Source organism: Polyodon spathula, chromosome 24 (genome assembly GCF_017654505.1).
Source record: "Polyodon spathula isolate WHYD16114869_AA chromosome 24, ASM1765450v1, whole genome shotgun sequence".
NCBI classification, from domain to species: Eukaryota; Metazoa; Chordata; class Actinopteri; order Acipenseriformes; family Polyodontidae; genus Polyodon; species Polyodon spathula.
The window spans coordinates 19,179,997-19,199,603 of NC_054557.1; the positions used below are offsets into that span (position 1 = coordinate 19,179,997).

General features: G+C 47.9%; 2 protein-coding genes across 5 annotated transcripts in view; one reads left to right on the forward strand and one right to left on the reverse strand.

Moving 5' to 3' along the window:
* The first annotated feature begins 5,891 nt into the window (after window positions 1-5,891).
* g6fl (g6f-like) lies at window positions 5,892-12,645 on the forward strand. The gene is made up of 11 exons (XM_041226191.1): window positions 5,892-6,197; window positions 7,161-7,448; window positions 8,883-9,134; window positions 9,471-9,503; window positions 9,798-10,121; window positions 10,400-10,690; window positions 10,922-11,032; window positions 11,118-11,191; window positions 11,630-11,671; window positions 11,757-11,800; window positions 11,874-12,645. Exons 1-11 carry the CDS (start codon window positions 6,131-6,133, stop codon window positions 11,887-11,889), a joined length of 1,542 nt encoding a protein of 513 aa, XP_041082125.1. The 5' UTR covers window positions 5,892-6,130; the 3' UTR covers window positions 11,890-12,645.
* Window positions 12,646-13,675: 1,030 nt separating this feature from the next.
* Window positions 13,676-19,607, reverse strand: part of znf526 (zinc finger protein 526) — an 8,731-nt gene continuing 2,799 nt past the window's right edge. Inside the window, exons 2-10 of one of the 4 annotated variants that reach the window (XM_041226506.1) lie at window positions 19,277-19,607; window positions 18,961-19,184; window positions 18,603-18,728; window positions 17,316-18,286; window positions 16,966-17,116; window positions 16,213-16,803; window positions 15,351-15,911; window positions 14,407-14,856; window positions 13,676-14,116 (exon numbers count right to left, since the gene is read on the reverse strand). The exon at window positions 19,277-19,607 is cut by the window's right edge and continues 392 nt beyond it. In XM_041226506.1, the coding sequence (XP_041082440.1) occupies window positions 13,934-14,116; window positions 14,407-14,856; window positions 15,351-15,911; window positions 16,213-16,803; window positions 16,966-17,116; window positions 17,316-18,286; window positions 18,603-18,728; window positions 18,961-19,184; window positions 19,277-19,607 (3,588 nt within the window). In that variant the 3' untranslated portion in view covers window positions 13,676-13,933. Of the gene's footprint in view, window positions 14,117-14,406; window positions 14,857-15,302; window positions 15,912-16,212; window positions 16,804-16,965; window positions 17,117-17,315; window positions 18,287-18,382; window positions 18,542-18,602; window positions 18,729-18,960; window positions 19,185-19,276 lie in introns of those variants that run through there. The other 3 variants (XM_041226505.1, XM_041226503.1, XM_041226507.1) reach the window with 3 other exon arrangements.

Sequence of the window (19,607 nt, forward strand, 5' to 3'; positions counted from 1 at the left end):
CGCGCCATTAACAAAACGCTGCAATATTTAAACACACTGCCAGCCGATCACCCCAGCACCCGAGTCACTGTGCAACACACAGGTATTAAATTATACCCACTTCTGCACACGCAGGATTTCATTTACAGCAACAAATACAATTACTGCTCTGACAGGGTTTTTTTTTTTTTTTTTAATTACACTATGCAACAGCAGCCAGAAGTGGTTTCTTATTAGTTTGCAGGTCTTGCTGTTATACAAGCACTTTTTAAAACATATGTTTTCACTAACAGGGACGGAAATTAGAGTCCTATTGCACAGCACTTCCAGGTTTTACTAGGAGAGTCATTAGCCCCAGTGTGTATAGATCAGGGGTCTCTCACCCTGGTCTTGGGGGGCCAATGCGCACTCCTGGTTTTTGTTCCCACTCTACCCTAAAATGACTTAATCAGACTAATTATAAGTGCTTATTGAAGCTTAATTTGTAAAACTAATTTAGGGTAGAGTTAGAACAAAAAGTAGCAGGGACAGTGGCTCCCCAGGAGCAGGGGGAGAGACTCCTGGTACAGGTAACAAGCTCAGGTGTGTCTTATTAGACTCCTAGTAAAACCTGGAATGGATCAAACTGCTGCGCAATGGGGAGCCTTATTTCCACCCGCGAGTCACACCAAGTTAAAGGACAGGAATACAAAACGCGGGATAATAGCCGACAGCACACCAGGCGCTTGGCTGCACCCAAATTAAACGCGAAATATTGGTCGTTTACATTGGATCATACAATATTATAATAACATAATAATAATATATATATTAAACAGCACCAAACAGTGCAAGACAGCGCAATTCTAAATTGCCACAGATAACAGTGCACTGTTAAATTCGATTAGGAGACTGTGCGGAAATACATTCAGGTTACTGTGTATATAATGCTTTTAAAAAAGAAAAAAAAAAAACAGCAAAAAATCGCAAGAGCATATCTTCCATCCTAAATACAGCCCGTCTAGCTGGAATTTCAAGAGCTGTGTAATTACTACTGGGAAGAGCGACTGGTTTCAAAGGAATGCCAGTAAATTATAACGTTATAACCTACTTTTGCAAAGGAACCGCCTTGGCGCACATAATCCAGTACTGTCGAGCATGTTGGATTATATTCAATTATTATTATTTTTTTTAACAAGTAGAGGGCTACTTCCATACAAACAACCAGAATGTATACCGGCATATTCAACATTGCGTTAAATTTTTTTTTTTTTTTTTTTTTTGGTTCAACCAGTAAAAGCTTACTGATTGACTTGAGCACAGTGAAATGACAATAGGAATGAGGGGAGGAAAAAAAAAAAAAAAAAAAAAAAAAGCAATTTGTTTACCGACTCTAGTTTCGGTTTGGGATCCCCGGTAGGGGGTCCATGTGTCTTGAATTACATTCAGTAATCCCTCACCCACATTCACTAATGAAATTAAGGGTCCAGCAATACATTTGTAGTTAAATGACCGAGGGGCAGTATTTGGGGGGTATTGTATATTAAATATATATATATATTTGTGTATTTAGCGTAACTCGATTTGATCGAGCAGCCGAAACCAGCAGCTAGGCCCTGATAAGCACCAAGTTTCGATTGCGTTGTCATAGCAACAGTTCAAAAAGCGCGACACAAACGGGTCCACAAAAAACAACAAAACAAAAATAAAATAATAAATTTGACAGGATTATAACCCGTGTAATTACACTTTTTGTAACCAGTACACAGAAGTGCATTTTCAAAGCGGTCGATAAGGGACAATAAGCGAAACTGTGCGTGTGGGCTGAATCCAGTTTCGATAGGTCTGCATTACAATACGGCATCTACAGCAGAAAACAACAGCAATGTGTTTCTCTCTCCTGCTATACACAGTACTGAGCTACACGCGATTTTATACATATGGAGAAAAATAACGAGAGTTTTCTAAACTATTAAAACACTTTTGTGGCGCGCCACCCCATCCCACAACAAAAGCGAAAAAATAAAATAAAACACGACCTCGTTTTAGGCCCATTATATTTTAAAAGGCGATTCGTGCGATTTATTGATCACGTTTAGCTTAAAAGGTTAAAACCCAGCTATCGTTTCTTAGTGCAGGTTTGCATTAAACAGATCAGCACTTAAGAGCTGTGTTTTTACTTTGAAGGGCTGTAACAATAATGCAACAGGAGCAGCTGGCTGCGTGAACCCTTTGCGACAGTAAAGTATAAAATTCATTTTTAAAGCAGGGATGTGCACGAATATCATATTAAAAGTTCAGTCGGTCGTTATTACACACGGTTTCGGTGTACGAGTTAAATTTGCCACAGTACACCCAGACGCTCAGGTTAATAACAAAGTTATAAATAGCTTATGTATATAGAATAAATCACGTTTTGTCAAATATTTTTATTATTATTATTATATTATTATTATTATTATTATTATTATTATTATTATTATTATTATTATTAAAACAACAATAATTATATTATCCCTTGCGTAAATGTTCTAGTTAAATGAAAGCAAACAACCAGATAACACGAATGTTACGTCACTAGCCTAATTTGAGGCGAAGTTAAAAAGGGAAAGTAATATTAATAGGAATCCAAAATAAGCTTCAACAGCTAGTTAACAAACAGGAATAAACATTAACAGCACCGAGGTATGGGTATTTTAATAAATACCCCCCTCAAGGATCGTGTCAAAAGAAAACTAATTCACCTGGCGGCTGGGGAATGAAAAAAACAGCCACACCTTGCTTGTGAAATATGGCGTATTGAAACTAGGGTGTATCGCTTCTTCTAGGAAGAGAGCCTGGGAATAAGCAGAGGTGATAAAGGAAATACCTTAGAAAAAAATAACCAGGACACGGTGAAGAACCGAACACCTCCGCCGGCATTAACCCGTGACAGTCGCTATTATCTTTTTAACGCATCGTCGCCAGTATTTAGCCCGTTCTTCGAAACAAAAACTAGGGTTTTATTAATTTATTTACTTCACCTGCATAACAAAAACACAGCGATACCAAAACCTCAAGAGAAAAACACACACACACACACACACACAATTAATATATATATATAAATATTATAATATATATTATATATTATATATATATATATATATATATATATATATATATATATATATACATATTCTTGAAATGAAGTTAGGTTTCTGGACCTTGTGGACCACCAGCATATAAAACACCAGCATTGTGAAACTTGATTGTCTCTTTAAGACGGGAAAGACACGCTGCCCCCAAGCCATGTTAATAATATACCAAAAAACACTTATGTATTTATTATAGTCGCGTTTGTCTTCGAGAGATTGAAACGACTTATCTAAAACCAAACAGTTAACTATAGCTGACAAATATAGAAACAAGGCGCAGGCGGGCAGCTTTTTTCTTTTTTCTTTTTTTTTGTTCAGATTCAAATTTCAAGTTGTAGATGAGCCTGGCGATCAGACGGCACGAAGGCTCCTGCAGTTTCGGGTGCGATCCGGGTGATTTCTTGTCTATTGCGATGGCTCTTGGTTGAGCGGCTGGCGTGTTAGTTTCACGCACAGTTCCTCTTGAATGATTGAAACATTGTAACTTCAACAGAGCCAAGCTGACGCCGGGGGGGGCGTGTCCTCACCAAGCGACGTCGCACGTCGTTGACCTGAAAATTAGGAAATTCCCAGCCCAAGCAAATATCGGGACTTTCTAACGCCGGCAGGCACAGGGATTTTAATAAATTTTCAAAACGTTGCTACGGTTTGAAATGGAATGTCCCCCCCCCCCCCCCCCCCCCCCCACCCCCCCCCCCCCCCCCCCCCTCCAATACGTCAGCGCTGTTCAATAACAGTTATGGCTTTGGTTTTCGGTGCTTTACCCCGACTTTTCTAACTGTCCTTTAAAACAGTTCAATTGACAGCATTGCCATTCACACTCGTCTCAATCGCAGCTGAGAAACGCGACAATAGAAAATATTGATTTCATTGAGGAAGGTGTGTGGGCCAGTATTTAAAGACACGGGCTTGTACCCCAGCAGGTCCCAGGTTCAAATCCCAGCTCAGCCACTGACTCCCTGTGTGGGACCCCGAGCGAGTCCCTGAACCTCCTTGTGCTGCGTCTTTGGGGTGAGGCGTTGTTGTAAGTGACTGTGCAGCTGATGGTTCACACACCCTAGTCTCGTATCTTGTACAGCGCTTTGTGATGGTGGTCCACTATGAAAGGCGCTATATAAAGATTATTATTATTTACTTTTTTTTTCTTTCTGTGAAACAACATTTTCTTTCAAATCGGCCAAAACCATAATCTTCGATTAACAATCAGAACGTACAAACTAATCGCTATAGATAGATAGATATGTTTAGATTTGAAAATGCCTGACATAAATGATGTAAAGTTTGTAGTATTAGAACAGCTAAAATTAGACAATGCGACATATAGAAGAATAAAAGAAAGTAAATGGATAAATAGACGGCACACAATTATGCCAGCGGGACTCAACAGAAAAGAATGAACTAATTAATTCCAATAAATATATAAAAGGTAAAAATAAACAAAATTAATTCAAAAGTTGCGCATGCTGATGCGCTGGGGAGACCATATCAAGGCTGATCCTCAGAGCCAGCATTGCATGATAATATAAATACAAGTTTATATAAAATAATGTTAATTAGAATTAATATAGATTTAAAGATATAAGTAAAAGTGATGTCACATATAGAACACCATTACATCATGTAAGAATAAATCATGGATTTGAATATAAACAATAACACCTATAAATACCTCCAATGTTTTGATTCAAACACAGGCTCCTTGAGAAAGATATGTACAACATATCGAAACGTTGGGCAGCTGGCTCTTTGAGCTAATATATATATATATATATATATATTATATATATATATATATATATATATATATATATATAAGAATATATTATAATTTCTGTTGTGCATAGTTTCTTGTTGGCATTATTCAACATGCTGCATTGTCTCTCGCATCTGCCCCATTATATCGAATGCATCGCACATGCTGAGTCAGGGGCTCCCTCCTGCGCGCACAGCGACCCCTGGTGTGGACTCTCTGAAGTTCCAGACGCGCAGTAATGCTAAAGTTAGCATCACCTCTTCGTAAAGCTTTAATAGGGCGCTATAATCATCACACGCTGATAATATTACTGCAGCATGCAGTATCCTCGACCAATTCACAGTGAGCGTCTATTGCAATAACAGTGTCTCCGGATTGATCAAACCCAGGGGTCTTCTGGTTTCAAATCGAGCTCTCGCTTACTTAATTAACGGCACCAGTTACTGGTTTAATTAGTCAATATTAACACGTGTTCCAGATCTCCACTGATGCTGTAAAGAAAACCTGCAGGATCGGGGCTCTGCAGGACCAGGGCTGGAGACCCCGGATCTAACCTGTGCTCAGCGTGCCGGTATGTGGAAGCCTGAGATTAGAATATAAGAGTTTTACAATAATGCATGTTTGTTAAAACTGCCCAGTTCAGAACTATAGCAGGGCGCGGGTCTGCCTGGCAGAGACACTGTGTGCAACTCTGTCCTTACCGACAATAACCCTAGGCGGACATGCAACGCAGGCTGCATCCACCCAAAGCCTCTTTCTATAAGCAACAGCGCCATCTACTGCACAGCTTAGGGCATTGCCCGTCAAGGAAACTTGCTGGCAAAGTGACAGGTGACTATTTTTTAGCAAGGAAACAAAAAAAAAAAAAACCCCATTAGAGATCTGGATAGATAGAGCACGACAGGTCGGGTATTCTTGGACTTGTTTTGTGTCAGCCATGCCTCCTTTTAATCCTCCATTTGGTGGATGTGTTCTTGTGGCTTTATCAGCCCTGTGCATTTGCCTTCACTTCATTGGGAATTGCATTATCTTGGTTAGAAAGCAAGGGATCGGGGCTCTCTGTGGTGGGTGAGTTGCGAATTCTGTATCCTGCCCAGAATTAGATACCAAAGAAATTTCTATTTAAAGAGAGTGATCCCCCACACGCACACACATACACACGCTGTCAGACTGGGAGAGCAGACCACACTCAATTCAAGTTAACTGTATATGTATTAGCTATTATTTTATTGATTGGGGACACATTTTGGAGACCTGTATTTCTATCAGTAACAGTTGAGACATGGATATTTTTAACAGGGCTGTCTTGGTCATATTGACAGTCTGTTGCGATCCAACCGCTTCGAAGGGTAAGGCTGTATGAGTCAATTTGTTCTGTGCATGTGTATTTCTTTGTGTGTTTGTTTGCTCATTTGTTTGTGTATTTGTATGTGTATTTGTTTGTGTATTTACCTGATCCTATTATTAATGTACCACAAAAAATGTCATTTTTTCAGGCTTTTCCTGTGGTTAAACACTGCCCTGATCTTAGTTTAACATAGTTATTTTTTTAAATGTGCTTTAACAGACCTCTTTGTGCTTTACAATGCTTCCCTATGCTTTACCAGACCTCTCTGTGCTTTACAATGCTTCCCTATGCTTTACCAGACCTCTCTGTATTTACAGTGCTTCCCTATGCTTTACTAGACCTCTCTGTGCTTTACAATGCTTCCTTAAGCTTTACCAGACCTCTCTGTGCTTTACAATGCTTCCTTATGCTTTACCAGACCTCTCTGTGCTTTACAATGCTTACCTATGCTTTACCAGACCTCTCTGTGCTTTACAATGCTTCCCTATGCTTTACCAGACCTCTCTGTGCTTTACAATGCTTCCCTATGCTTTACCAGACCTCTCTGTATTTACAATGCTTCCCTATGCTTTACCAGACCTCTCTGTGCTTTACAATGCTTCCCTATGCTTTACCAGACCTCTCTGTGCTTTACAATGCTTCCCTATGCTTTACCAGACCTCTCTGTGCTTTACAATGCTTCCCTATGCTTTACCAGACCTCTCTGTATTTACAATGCTTCTCTATGCTTTACCAGACCTCTCTGTGTTTACAATGCTTCCCTATGCTTTACCAGACCTCTCTGTGTTTACAATGCTTCCCTATGCTTTACCAGACCTCTCTGTGCTTTACAATGCTTTCCTATGCTTTACCCCCGTAGTCTAGTAAATCACATTGGATAAAAGCATCTGCTAAATGACTAATTCATAATAATAATAATAATAATAATAATAATAATAATAATAATAGCACGCTCTGCTCTCAGATGTTGACTGGGACAAGTGTGTGGTGACTCATGTCGGGGTGCCCGTCTCCTTGCCTTGCTCCGAGCTGCAAGCCTACTGGCTGTGGAAGCCGTTGTCTGGCGAATTGTGGCTTCCAGTCATCTCGGCCAAAGGCAGGCTTGCTAACCTGGAGCTGAGCAGCTCGGAGAAGTTCTCTCTGACCTTCGAACCCGGGTTCCAGGACGCTGGGCGCTACGCCTGCCAGGGGCAGAGGCAGGAGGGCAGAAACCGCATATCTGGCAGCGTTACCTTGCTCATCGTTGTCAGAGGTGAGTAAGACTGGGTACCACTACCCTCCGTGGCGGCAACATGGAGTCAGCCATGTGTGTAAATCATTGAGAGGACAGCGGACTTATTTCACTGGAAAACAAACCAAAATTTAAAAAAAAACACACACTTCTATTACTCTGTTTCAGTCTAAAAAAACCCAGGTATTTCAAGATATTTCATGATTTCAGCATTTTATTAAAACACAAAAAAAACATTGCCACAATCAAAATAGACCATTATCCTCAATAATTACTTGCTGATTGGACCGAGTCTTAGAGTTTGACCTCTGGAGGCAGGATCTTGAACAGGAAGCAGCCCCGCCCGCCACGCAGATTACTCCTTCCTGTTGAAAACGATGCAGGCTCAGTGATGGACGTTCAGAGCTGCAGTTCGACGCTCCTGTGTTGTGTTTCTCAGTGGTGGGACGCTCAGAGCTGCAGTTTGACGCTCCTGTGTTGTGTTTCTCAGTGGTGGGACGTTCAGAGCTGCAGTTTGACGCTCCTGTGTTGTGTTTCTCAGTGGTGGGACGCTCAGAGCTGCAGTTTGACGCTCCTGTGTTGTGTTTCTCAGTGGTGGGACGCTCAGAGCTGCAGTTTGACGCTCCTGTGTTGTGTTTCTCAATGATGGGACGCTCAGAGCTGCAGTTTGACGCTCCTGTGTTGTGTTTCTCAGTGGTGGGACGCTCAGAGCTGCAGTTTGACGCTCCTGTGTTTGATTTCTCAGTGATGGACGTTCAGAGCTGCAGTTTGACGCTCCTGTGTTTGATTTCTCAGTGATGGACGTTCAGAGCTGCAGTTTGACGCTCCTGTGTTTGGTTTCTCAGTGATGGACGTTCAGAGCTGCAGTTTGACGCTCCTGTGTTGTGTTTCTCAGTGGTGGGACGCTCAGAGCTGCAGTTCGACGCTCCTGTGTTGTGTTTCTCAATGATGAGACGCTCAGAGCTGCAGTTTGACGCTCCTGTGTTGTGTTTCTCAGTGATGGACGTTCAGAGCTGCAGTTTGACGCTCCTGTGTTGTGTTTCTCAATGATGAGACGCTCAGAGCTGCAGTTTGACGTTCCTGTGTTGTGTTTCTCAGTGGTGGGACGCTCAGAGCTGCAGTTTGACGCTCCTGTGTTGTGTTTCTCAGTGGTGGGACGCTCAGAGCTGCAGTTTGACGCTCCTGTGTTGTGTTTCTCAGTGGTGGGACGCTCAGAGCTGCAGTTTGACGCTCCTGTGTTGTGTTTCTCAATGATGAGACGCTCAGAGCTGCAGTTTGACGTTCCTGTGTTTGATTTCTCAGTGATGGACGTTCAGAGCTGCAGTTTGACGCTCCTGTGTTGTGTTTCTCAGTGGTGGGACGCTCAGAGCTGCAGTTTGACGCTCCTGTGTTGTGTTTCTCAATGATGAGACGCTCAGAGCTGCAGTTTGACGTTCCTGTATTTGTGTTTCTCAGTCACAGGCAGCCCCGTGCCGGTCCCTGTAGAGAGAACCCTGTGGCTGAGCGCGAAGGTCTCCCACCAGACCGCTAAAGTGTCCTGGATCTCCCCCAAGGGAACCCCCCTGCACTGCCGGGAAGACCTCACGGGAGCCATCCTCGCCAAACTGCCCCGGGTCACCCGGCAAGACCAGGGCAATTACATCTGTCAAGTGCTGGTTCCGGGGGCCAAGGGGGAATTCCTGTTCAACTACACCGTCACTGTGATAGGTGGGGGCAGCGTGAGTCACTTCACACTGGAGTTACATTCACTTCACACTGGAGTTACATTCACTTCACACTGGAGTTACATTCACTTCACACTGGAGCTGCATTCACTTCACACTGGAGCTACATTCACTTCACACTGGAGCTACATTCACTTCACACTGGAGTTACATTCACAACACTGGAGCTACATTCACTTCACATGCGATTTAAAATTCAGTTTACATTCAGTTCATATTCACCTCACCTCGTTTGACGTTGACTTCAGACTTGCACCCCGCCCTCACGCGATGGTCACTTCACTCCACATTCACTTGCATTTTCATTTTGTCTTTTCAGACTCCAAGCACATGGACTTCAACATGACCTTCGGTACGTACAGCGCAGGTCGTTCATTGCCGTTGATTTTTACCTTTGCAGATTATAGAAAAGATGCTTTCCCGTTGAACGTTATTGCATTATTATGATCGCTTCCACGTCAGCAGTGCGTTTTGTGTCAATGGCGATTTTTCCACAGTCAAAGAAACCAAGTACAACTGAATGCCATGGACTTGGCAGCTCTTGCTGTTAAAACCACACAACTAGAGACTCGGCACGGAAACGCTCCACACGTGCTTGTGGCATGTGAGGCGTGACCCGGAGCTGTCTCTCTGTCTCCCCACTCAGGTCCCCACCGGTCTGGTGGTGCCGTGGCTCAGTCACGCATGTTGATCCCGTGTGTCACGTGGCCTGGCGCAGATCTGATTCTTCTCTACTGGAAGGACCCAGACTCGCGGGAAATGGATCGAGTCTTCGAGTTCGACTTCTGGAGGCGGGACCTGGTGAACAAGAAGCAGCCTCGGCTCCAATTGGCTGAGTCCGACCCCACCAGCCAGGGCAATTATTCCTTCCTGTTGACCCCTGACCTGGAAGACAACGGGGCGTACAGGTGTGAGGTGTTCAGAGACAGCAAGGTGTACATCCAGAGCTTCAGCCTCACAGTGCTACAGGGTAAGAAGAATATGTTATGATAATAGACAGGACACCTGTATAGCCAGCCCAGGCTTTAGAGAAAGCAAACCATTGAAAATCCAACAGCAAGGCTTTAGCCTTTTACCAGTGTTACCATTCCAGGCGTGCCTAGCAGGTGCAGTACGCTTATAAAAATCTCAGCTCCCAGGCTTGCAGTTACACTTACCTTCCCCCAGGGGGCGCTTGAGTCTGCTGGGTAAACCTGCACTGTTAATTCTGTTCTCTTGCTTTGACTTTGCCGCTGTGCTTCCCTGCAGTCTGGGCTCTCAACACCTCTGTGGGTCTCAAGCTGAACTGCCTGTATCGGGGGCCGTCACGGGTCACTGCTGGCTGGACCTTCCAGAACCAGAGCCTCATGGTCAGTTCCACTGGACCGGGCTCTCTCTACACTGAGATCAACGTCAATCGAAGCCATAGAGCCTCCTGGCAGGGCAAAGAGGGCAACTACAGCTGCACTGTCACCGTGGCGGGGCGGGAGCGTTACACGGCCATCTACGCTCTCACGCTGCCCCCTGCTGTAGCGACTGACCCTCTGCAGCACCCTGCTGGTAATTGTTTGGTATTGCAGCTGCTCTGTTGCACCCTACTGGTAACAGTGTGGTATTGCAGTCACTGTAAATGTTATAAACTCATGTTCCTAAAGTTTTTACAATGACTGTACAATGTGATACCACTGTAGTGTATGGGATATAATAATAATAATAATAATAATAATAATAATAATAATAATAATAATAATAATAATAAGGCTTGACACTGTGTTTCTCTCCCCGTGTCAGAGAGCTCCAGGACTCTGCTGGTGCTCCTGGGAGCTGCTCTAGGGGTGCTGGCTCTGGGAGCAGCCGGGATCCTGCTGTGCTGTAAACAACGGTCCTGCCAGCGACACTTAGGTCAGACACAGTGAGAGTGTGAGGGTGTCATTATGATTGTGGGCCTGAGTGCAAGTGTGTGAATTTCCTTCTTCCTTTTCTGCAGGGATCCACAGACGCTCCGCCCCCCCGATCGCAGAGCAGGACAATCTGTACGAGAACCTGGAGGAGCTGCGCAAGGTGACCCCCGCAACCCAACCCCCAACCAACTAACCCATCCACCGGCAGAACACCTAGCTGCTGAAAACACTGCACAGCACTGAGATCTGCACCGCTAACACCCTGCACACTGCTCTGAGCTACTGCAAATCACACGCACCTAGAGATTTGTATATCTGTTTATGTGTTGCACCTGATGTGAATAAATTCCCTATTTTGCAAAGCAGTTGAGTTCACTGCTCAGGTGTGTATATCAATCTGCTCCATCTGTCTTTTGAAACAAGAGCATGGTCAGTTTTTCTTGGGTAATGAAACAACCGTGCCAAATAAAAGTAGCAAGAAACTAACCCAGGAGAGAACTGGAAGCGATCCTTCCGTCCCAAAACGGGGCTGATTTCATACTGCCTTTGCAAAGCGGGCAGGACTCTGACCCCTATCTCGCTCTCTCTCTCTCTGCAGGAAGTCTTCACAGGAAGTGACCCTCACAGCTCTGAGTACATGGTAAGGCATCACAAGTGTGAAAGAGAGAGAGTAAAGGAGTTAGAGAAAGAAATAAATTCACACCTTGTCTTTTGCTGTCACTTAGGACCTGAGGCCCAGCGAGAGAGACATCTACAATGAGCTGGACAGGTAAGGGTTAACGCCGCACGCTGGAGCTGCAGGAAACATACAGACAGCTATTGAACTGAACTCCTTGTTTCAGATACCAGACCTGTTGACTCACCACTGCACCTGGGAATGAGTGAAAATCAGCTCTCACCTGTACTTCGAAATCAGTGACACCCCACTACACTCTCAACTGTGCCTCGAAATCAGTGACACCCCACTCCGCTCTCAACTGTGCCTCGAAATCAGTGACACCCCTCTCCGCTCTCAACTGTACTTCGAAATCAGTGACACTCCGTTCTCAATAGTACTTCGAAATAAGTGACACTCCACTCTCAACTGTGCCTTGAAATCAGTGACGCTGTGCCCATCTCTTCTGTACCTGAAATTCAGATTTGTATATTATTTTTAAGCACTGTAAATAGCTGAAAAACTTTGAAATAAAATTATTGTATTTTACTCTTTTTCAATAACTTATACATATGTAGATATGGATATATATCCACGCGTGTTGCCAAGGGGCAGGTTATTATTATAGAAGTAAAGTACAGGGTGGCCTGTCAGCCCAGCCCAGGAAGATCATTCAGCATCGCTGGTAAATCAATCATTCAGAGGATACCACTGAACTCGTGAGATGGATTTCTCATTACAATCGTATTTCTTAAGAGGAGCCGATGATCTGTTCAGGGATATCAGGGCATTAAGTAAGGAAGGGGTCAGAGTGAGGAAACACGGGCAATGCAATCTCCAGCCGTAGTGCTGCTGTGAATTGTTTGTTATTTTCATAATCTGTGCTGGTGCTGAACATATACACACCCACTCACGCAACAGCTGTGTGTCTCGTTTACAGTTAACAATTAAAAATACAATGGGAGCCAGCGCATGTGTGCATTTGTCTGAGCTGTGTCAGAGTGTGTCAGTGTGTGTGTGTGTGTGTGTTTGAAAGACCCCCCCCACTCTCTCTCTCTGATATTAACAGGCGCTGACTGTTAGTGTGACACGCCTGAGGTTCTATTTCCCGTCTCCTGGCATCACTGTTACCGCGGTAGTAATGGTGCTGACAGACAGGTCCAAGCTGTTCTGGGGAACGGCGAATCAGAGAGAATGGAAACTGCAAAGGGAGAGGCAGACACACAATTAACCCACTGCCTTCCACACTGCAGCCCTGCGCTGTAATCACTGAGCTACTCAAACCCACTGCCATCCACACTGCAGCCCTGCGCTGTAATCACTGAGCTACTCAAACTCGACAGTGGGACTAGAGTGTAGTGTGCAAGGATGCAGAAATGGGAGAATTGTCATGTGATAGGAATTGATTTTAGTTGAGAGGCTGGTCTGGCCTGAAGAGGGACACAGCTTCCCTTGACCGGACCTGTCAAGTCACATTAGCATTACTGACAGGGAGGGTGGGGAGCTGAGCTGGAATAGATTACAAGTGACAGCGTGACAACACTGCCAGGGCTGTTTTTAATGTTTAAATAAAACTGCATCTCCAAGGAATGTGTGAGTGGAAGACTGCCTTTCCCTGCTCCAACAGCACACAGCAGCGGGAGGCTGTTCAGAGAGAGTAAGAGCCTCCCTTTCTCTTTCTCTGCTCCACCAGGAGCAGCTGGAGGCTATTCCGAGAGAGTAAGAGCCTCCCTTTCTCTTTCTCTGCTCCACCAGCACAGAGCAGGTTAAAAGGGAGGTAAAGAAAATGTATTAAAAATAGTTCTGTACTTAAATCGACACGGATCAACGCTGCCCTCTAGTGATGAAATCTTGCAATGCTGATAAATACAGATAACAAGAGTTTATTACCAAACAGCTTCAAATCAGTTTATTGGTTTATTAACAGGGGGGGGGGGGGGGGGTACAGCAATTACAACAGAGGATAAATGAAGCAACACACCCCCCCCCCCCCCCCCCCAAAAAAAATCACAGTGTGTACAAAAATCACCAAGCATTTACAGATCAGAAAAGAACATCTTCCACCTGCTCTGCCTGTCTGTGTGCGGTCAGCCCCTACCCTGGACCGCCTGTCTGTGTCTTCACAGCCCACGCTAAACCAGACCACCTTACCTACGAAAACATTAGCCCAAGATTAGCTAGTGTCTCAGCCCCTGTCTGCCTGCCTGTGTCCCTGTCTGTCTGACTCAGTCCCTGTCTCTCTGGGTCTCAGAGCAGCTGCAGGCTGTCCTCCTGCATGTTCTCCAGGGTGATGTTCTCCAGCTGCAGCCCACTCTCCAGGGCTGCCTGGTAGATCTCGATGGTCTCCACGATGGGCAGGGTGGAGTCCGAGGTCTCGATGATAGCGATCGTGTCTCCAAACTCTGTGCACATGATGGTGGGGGCCTGCAGCTGCAGCCGGGGAGCAAGGGGTTAATCATGAGCATCATCATCATCATCATCATCATCATCATCATCATATTGATGGACAGACACGCACACACATAGCTGTATCAGATACACAGAAATTATCGAAACACAAACAGCGTCTCTTGTTACTAGACAAATACAGACAAGCAGTACCTAACACTGCTATAGACACACACACACACACACACACACACACACACACACAGTTAAACTGCACAAACACATCCGATATTGCTATCAAACACACACACTCAGTCCATCTCAGCTCTCACCTGGTGCTGCTGCTGCTGCTGCTGCTGCACCTGTATCTGTATCTGCCCTGGCGCTGGCCCCTCCCCCTGCTGCTTGGCATGGGTCTTGCGGTGGCTGCGCAGATTCGAGAAGGTCTTGAAGGCCTTCCCGCAGGCTGGCTGGGGGCAGCGGTGCGGCCGCTCCCCGGTGTGAGTGCGCCGGTGCTCAGCGAGGTGCATGGACTGCACGAAGCGCTTGGGGCAGATCTCGCAGCCGAAGGGCCGCTCCCCGGAGTGGGTGCGCCGGTGCTCCCGCAGGTGAGTCGCCTGCCGGAAACGCTTCCCGCACTCCGGGCACGGGTAGGGCCGCTCCCCCGTGTGGATGCGCTGGTGCAGGGACAGCCCCGACGCTGACACGAACGACTTGCCGCACTCCGCACATTTGTGGGGGCTCAGACCCCAGTGCCGTCGCTCGTGGAGGCTCAAGCTGGCCTGGGGGTGGGGGGAGGACAAAAGAGTTTGTTATTATTATTATTATTATTATTATTATTGAGTCATTTAGCTGACGCTTTTACCCAAAGTGACTTAGAGACTAGGGGGTAAACTCTGCATGCAGAGTCACTTCCAATAGGACCTTGTTCGTCTCATCTGAAGGACAGGCCTTCTGGTTGGTCATTGAATTGAATGCGGTTTACGATTACTGCAGTGTGTAACAGTGTGAGCGCTGCAGTGTACTGTACACGTGAAGGTGAAACTAGAAGAAACGCTGGTCTGCTTGACTCAGTCTCTTCTAGTTTCAATAACACTGATGAAGGCACTAGAGCCCAAACACTGGTCTGCCTGACTCGGTCTCTTCTAGTTTCAATCACACTGCTGAAGGCACTAGAGCCCAAACGCTGGTCTGCTTGACTCTGCTCCGCTCTCAGCTCCCCTCCTACCTTATTGGTGAATCCCTTGGGACACTGCGAGCACTTGAAGGGTCTCACCCCGGTGTGCGCCAGCTCGTGAAGCCGCAGGTTAGCCGGGGAGTTGAGCCTTTTCCCACAGGTCTGGCACTCAAACCTCTGCTTAGCGAGACCACCCTGGGCCCCGGCTGCACCCCCACATCGGTGCTCCGCCAGCTTCTGGGGTTCCACGAACGCGGCCCCGCAGCTCTGGCAGCGGCTGGGCTCCCTGCCCTCGTGGCTCAGCCTGTGGAGCTCCAGCATCTTCCTGCGCAGGAAGGAGCTCGGGCAGTCGGGGCACTGGTAGGGCAGCACCCCGGTGTGGACGGAGCGGTGTGCTGCCAGCTTGGAGGGGCGGGTGAAGGCAGCATCGCAGTCCTGGCACTGAAATGGCGGGCTGGAGGAGTGCAAGAGCCGATGCTGCTGCAGGTTCGAGGACTGGGTGAAGGCCCGCCCGCACTCCTCACACTTGTACGGCCGCTGGCCCGTGTGGGTCAGCCCGTGCCGGGTCAGGTTGGCGAGGGAGGAGAAGGTCTTGCCGCACTCGCTGCACTGGAAAGGGCGCTCGCCGGTGTGGGTGCGCAGGTGATTCCTCACATGAACCTGGAAAGGAGAACCGAAGAGCGACGTTTAAAAATCGAGACTTAAAACCTTTTTTTTTTTTAATATAAAATTCACTTTAACTTGAGCTTTCAATATTTATTTATTTATTTATTTTAAGTAAACTTTGTATACATATCTGTTTTTTCTAATTCTAGAATTTTATTTTTAAATTCCAATTTTTGTATTAGGGGCGGGACCGTTGACGACGCTGCCGGGCGTCAATCGCAGGTCAGAGAACGACTCCTCGGTCCCTGGTTGGTCAGGACGACACATCAGCTTCCTTAAACATACATGCACACACCTGTTTCTTGAAGCCCTTCCCACACACGCTGCACTTGAACCTGCGCTCCAGTGTGTGCACCGTCCGCTTGTGCCTCACCAGCCGGATCTGCGCCGGGAAGGACTTGGGGCACAGCGGGCAGGGGAAGCACCCGGCCTCCACAGCGCCCCCCGGAGCCTGAGTCAGATCTGGCAGGCTGGAGGGATTGCTGTTGAAATGATCAGCAGCAGGTGTATTACTGCTGGTGCTACTATTATAGGTAATTTCTATTGTTGCAGGAGACTTATTGCCCCAGATTCGCTCGTCCTGATCAGTATCGAGACCCTTGCTGTTACTGATCACACCGGCGCTGTTTCCGTTTTCTGATCCCAGCTGCTGTCCTGCGTTGCAGTTCGTTTCTGCAGTACTGCCTCCTGCGGCGTAGGGGGCGCCACCTATTTCATTCCCCTCTCCCTGCTGCTGCAGCTGTTGTTGCTGGGCAGAGCCTCTCTCCTGCTCTCCTTGTTCCTGAAGCTCCGCCTCTCCTTGGTGCTGGCTGGTTGCCGGTGATGTCACTGCCAGCGGGGGCTGTGATGTCATTTTCGTCGCCGTCGTCAGCAGCAACGGGGAGTTCTGCAGGTAAACGGGAAGGAAGAACAGGAGAGCTATAAATAAAGATAAATAAATCGATCAATAAAAAAAAAAAATCAATTGCATCGAGTCAAACCTGGATAACGGACAGATGGAAGGAGAGAGACACAGAGAGATTTCTCAAACAAAACAAAGCCCCTTTACCGCGTGGATGGTTGCCGTGGCGTTGCCGGGGCTCGGTGGGACCCCGCTCTTGCCCGTGTGGGTGCGCCGGTGGTACAGGTACTTGGTCATATTGGTGAAGGTTTTGGTACAGAACTGGCAGCGGTGGAGGGGCTCGGCCGCATGGGTCTTCCTGGGGGAGGGATGGGGGGGGGGGTTAAACTGGTTAAACTGGGACAATAACACCTCCACACTGACTAACACACCCTGATAAACAGACAAATACATATCCATACTGAAACACACCAATACACACACACCCTCCTGCATATGGAATCACAGAGAGCCACTCTCTATGAAAAGAGCCACACACACACACCTCTCCCACCCACCTGTGCACCACCAGCGTCATCTCGGTGGCGAAGCCCAGCCCGCAGTCCAGGCAGAGGTGCAGAGCCTCTCCGCTGTGCAGGCGGGCGTGCTGCTGCAGGGAGCCGGGCTTCTTGAACACCTTGCTGCACTGGGGGCACTGGTGCGTGCCGTCCTGGTGCACCTTGCTGTGCGCGGAGAGCCGGTTGGCCGAGGTGAAGAGCCGGCCGCACTCCGGGCAGCGGAATTCCTCCCGGACGTGGTGCAGCCGCCGGTGCTGCCCGAGCTCCTCCGCCGTGCAGAACAGCAGCCGGCACTCGCCACAGCGCCGGGGGGAGGGGGAGGGGAGCAGCGGGGAGAGCTTGAGGAGGGGCGCGTTGTTCTGACCGCCTCCCTCGTAAACGATGACAAAGTTCTTCATCTTTCCCGTCGCCGCGCCACCATTTTCCGCCTTTGACGTTTGGTCCTCCGTTTCGCCTCCCTCCCCCTCCCCCTCCCCTTCCTCGTCTCCTCCTCCTCCTCCACCTCTCCCGTTCACCTCCTGTGGGATCACTGCCTCCCCACTCTCTTTGTCTGCTTCCATGAAATGCGCCCCCTGGTGCTCCAGGAACTCCTCCGGCGTCTGGAAGAGGAGACCACACTCGGAACACTCGTACGGATGCATTTCCATGGGCTCCGGCTCAGTCATGCTTTGCTGCTGCTGTTCCTCCTCCGAGGCAGCAGGGGGTGCTGCAGCGGCAGCCGGCGGTCTCTGGTAGGAGTGTTCCGCCCCCCCCGAGCAGGCTATCAGTAGGTTCCCCTCTCCTCCCCCTCCCCCAGGCTGCGTGCGGGTCAGGAAGAAAGGCTGGGTCAGGGAGGCCGGGTTCTTGCCGGCGTGCTGTGCCGTCGCCGCGGCGATGGCCTGCGCAGAGCAGATCTGCAGCTGCAGGGTCGCGGTTCCCGAGTTGCCAGCCAGGCCTCGAGTGGAACTCTGCAGCTGCCGGGACGCCAGGACCTGCGCAGAAACAGAAGCAGGATTTCAAAGAGTTTACTATACTGGACCTGCGCAGAAACACAGAGGCAGGATTTCAAAGAGTTTACTATACTGGACCTGCTCAAATCTCCTATGAATCGCCTCTGCGATGTCACTCGGGTCTCTTAAGCTATCTTGAGTTGCTTGCTTCTCAGTTTTGTACATTGCTGTTGAATTTTCATTCACAGAGACACTTACAGATAGACACACACAGACAGAGAGACATGGATAGACAGAGACACACACAAACAGAAAAACACACACAGATGCAGGCAGGCAGACACTCAGACAGACTGACCTGAGCCAGGGTAAGAATCTCCCCCTCCCTCTCATAGCGGTGCTCACTCAGAACCAGGTTCTGCAGATTCAGAAACGGGCCTCCAGAACCGTCTGTCTGAACCAGAACCTCTGCATGCTGGGTCTGCTGGAGGAGAGAGAGAGAGAGAGAGAGACAGACCTCTAGAGTTATTATTGAACAACCCACTCCCAACTATAACTTTTTTTTTTTCTCTTTTAAAAAAAAAAAAAAAAAACACATCAGATTAGAATTAACAATGAAATGAAATACAAAACATAACGTACCCGCCTGGGCGATTTGTGTCTGTCTATCTATGTGTGTGTATATATAAAATGATATGGAAGTGACCAGCACTGACCGGTCCTGCAAGGCTGGAGGTCTGGGGCAGGGGGGCAGTGTCTCTGCTGCCCTGGGGCTGAGGCTTGCTGTGAGTCTGTCTGTGAGCCAGCCACACCTCCGGTGAGTCAAACAGGGCCTGGCACTCCAGACACTGGTAATGAATCTGATGGGTACTGGGGGGCGCAGCTGCGAGGACAGCCCCCCCCGGACTCTGCTCCTCCTCCAGGAACTCTCCAGCGGGACCTGGAACACACAGGACAAACTTCACGTGGTACAGCAGCGCCTCACGTCAGGACTTGAAAACGTCACTCACTCTACAGGCACTTCCTCCTCACCCTGCTGCTCTGCCACGCCTCTCATGTGCAGCTCCTGATGCTGCAGCAGCTCCTCGGGGGACACCAGCAGCTGCCCGCACTCCAGGCACTGGTAGTGGTTGTCGTGGAGCCCGGCCAGGCCCGCGATGTGGATCTGCTCTTCCCCATCCTCCTCCTCGACAGGAACCCCCTCCCCTTCCAGTGCCACCAGCTCCCCTCCCTCCCCCTCGTACAGGGCCCCCGCGGCGGCGAAGTGACTCTGCTGGTGAACCAGCACGTCTTCCAGCGCGTTGAACAGCTGCCTGCACTCACTGCACATGTACTGGTGCTGCACGTACATGGAGGAGGAGGA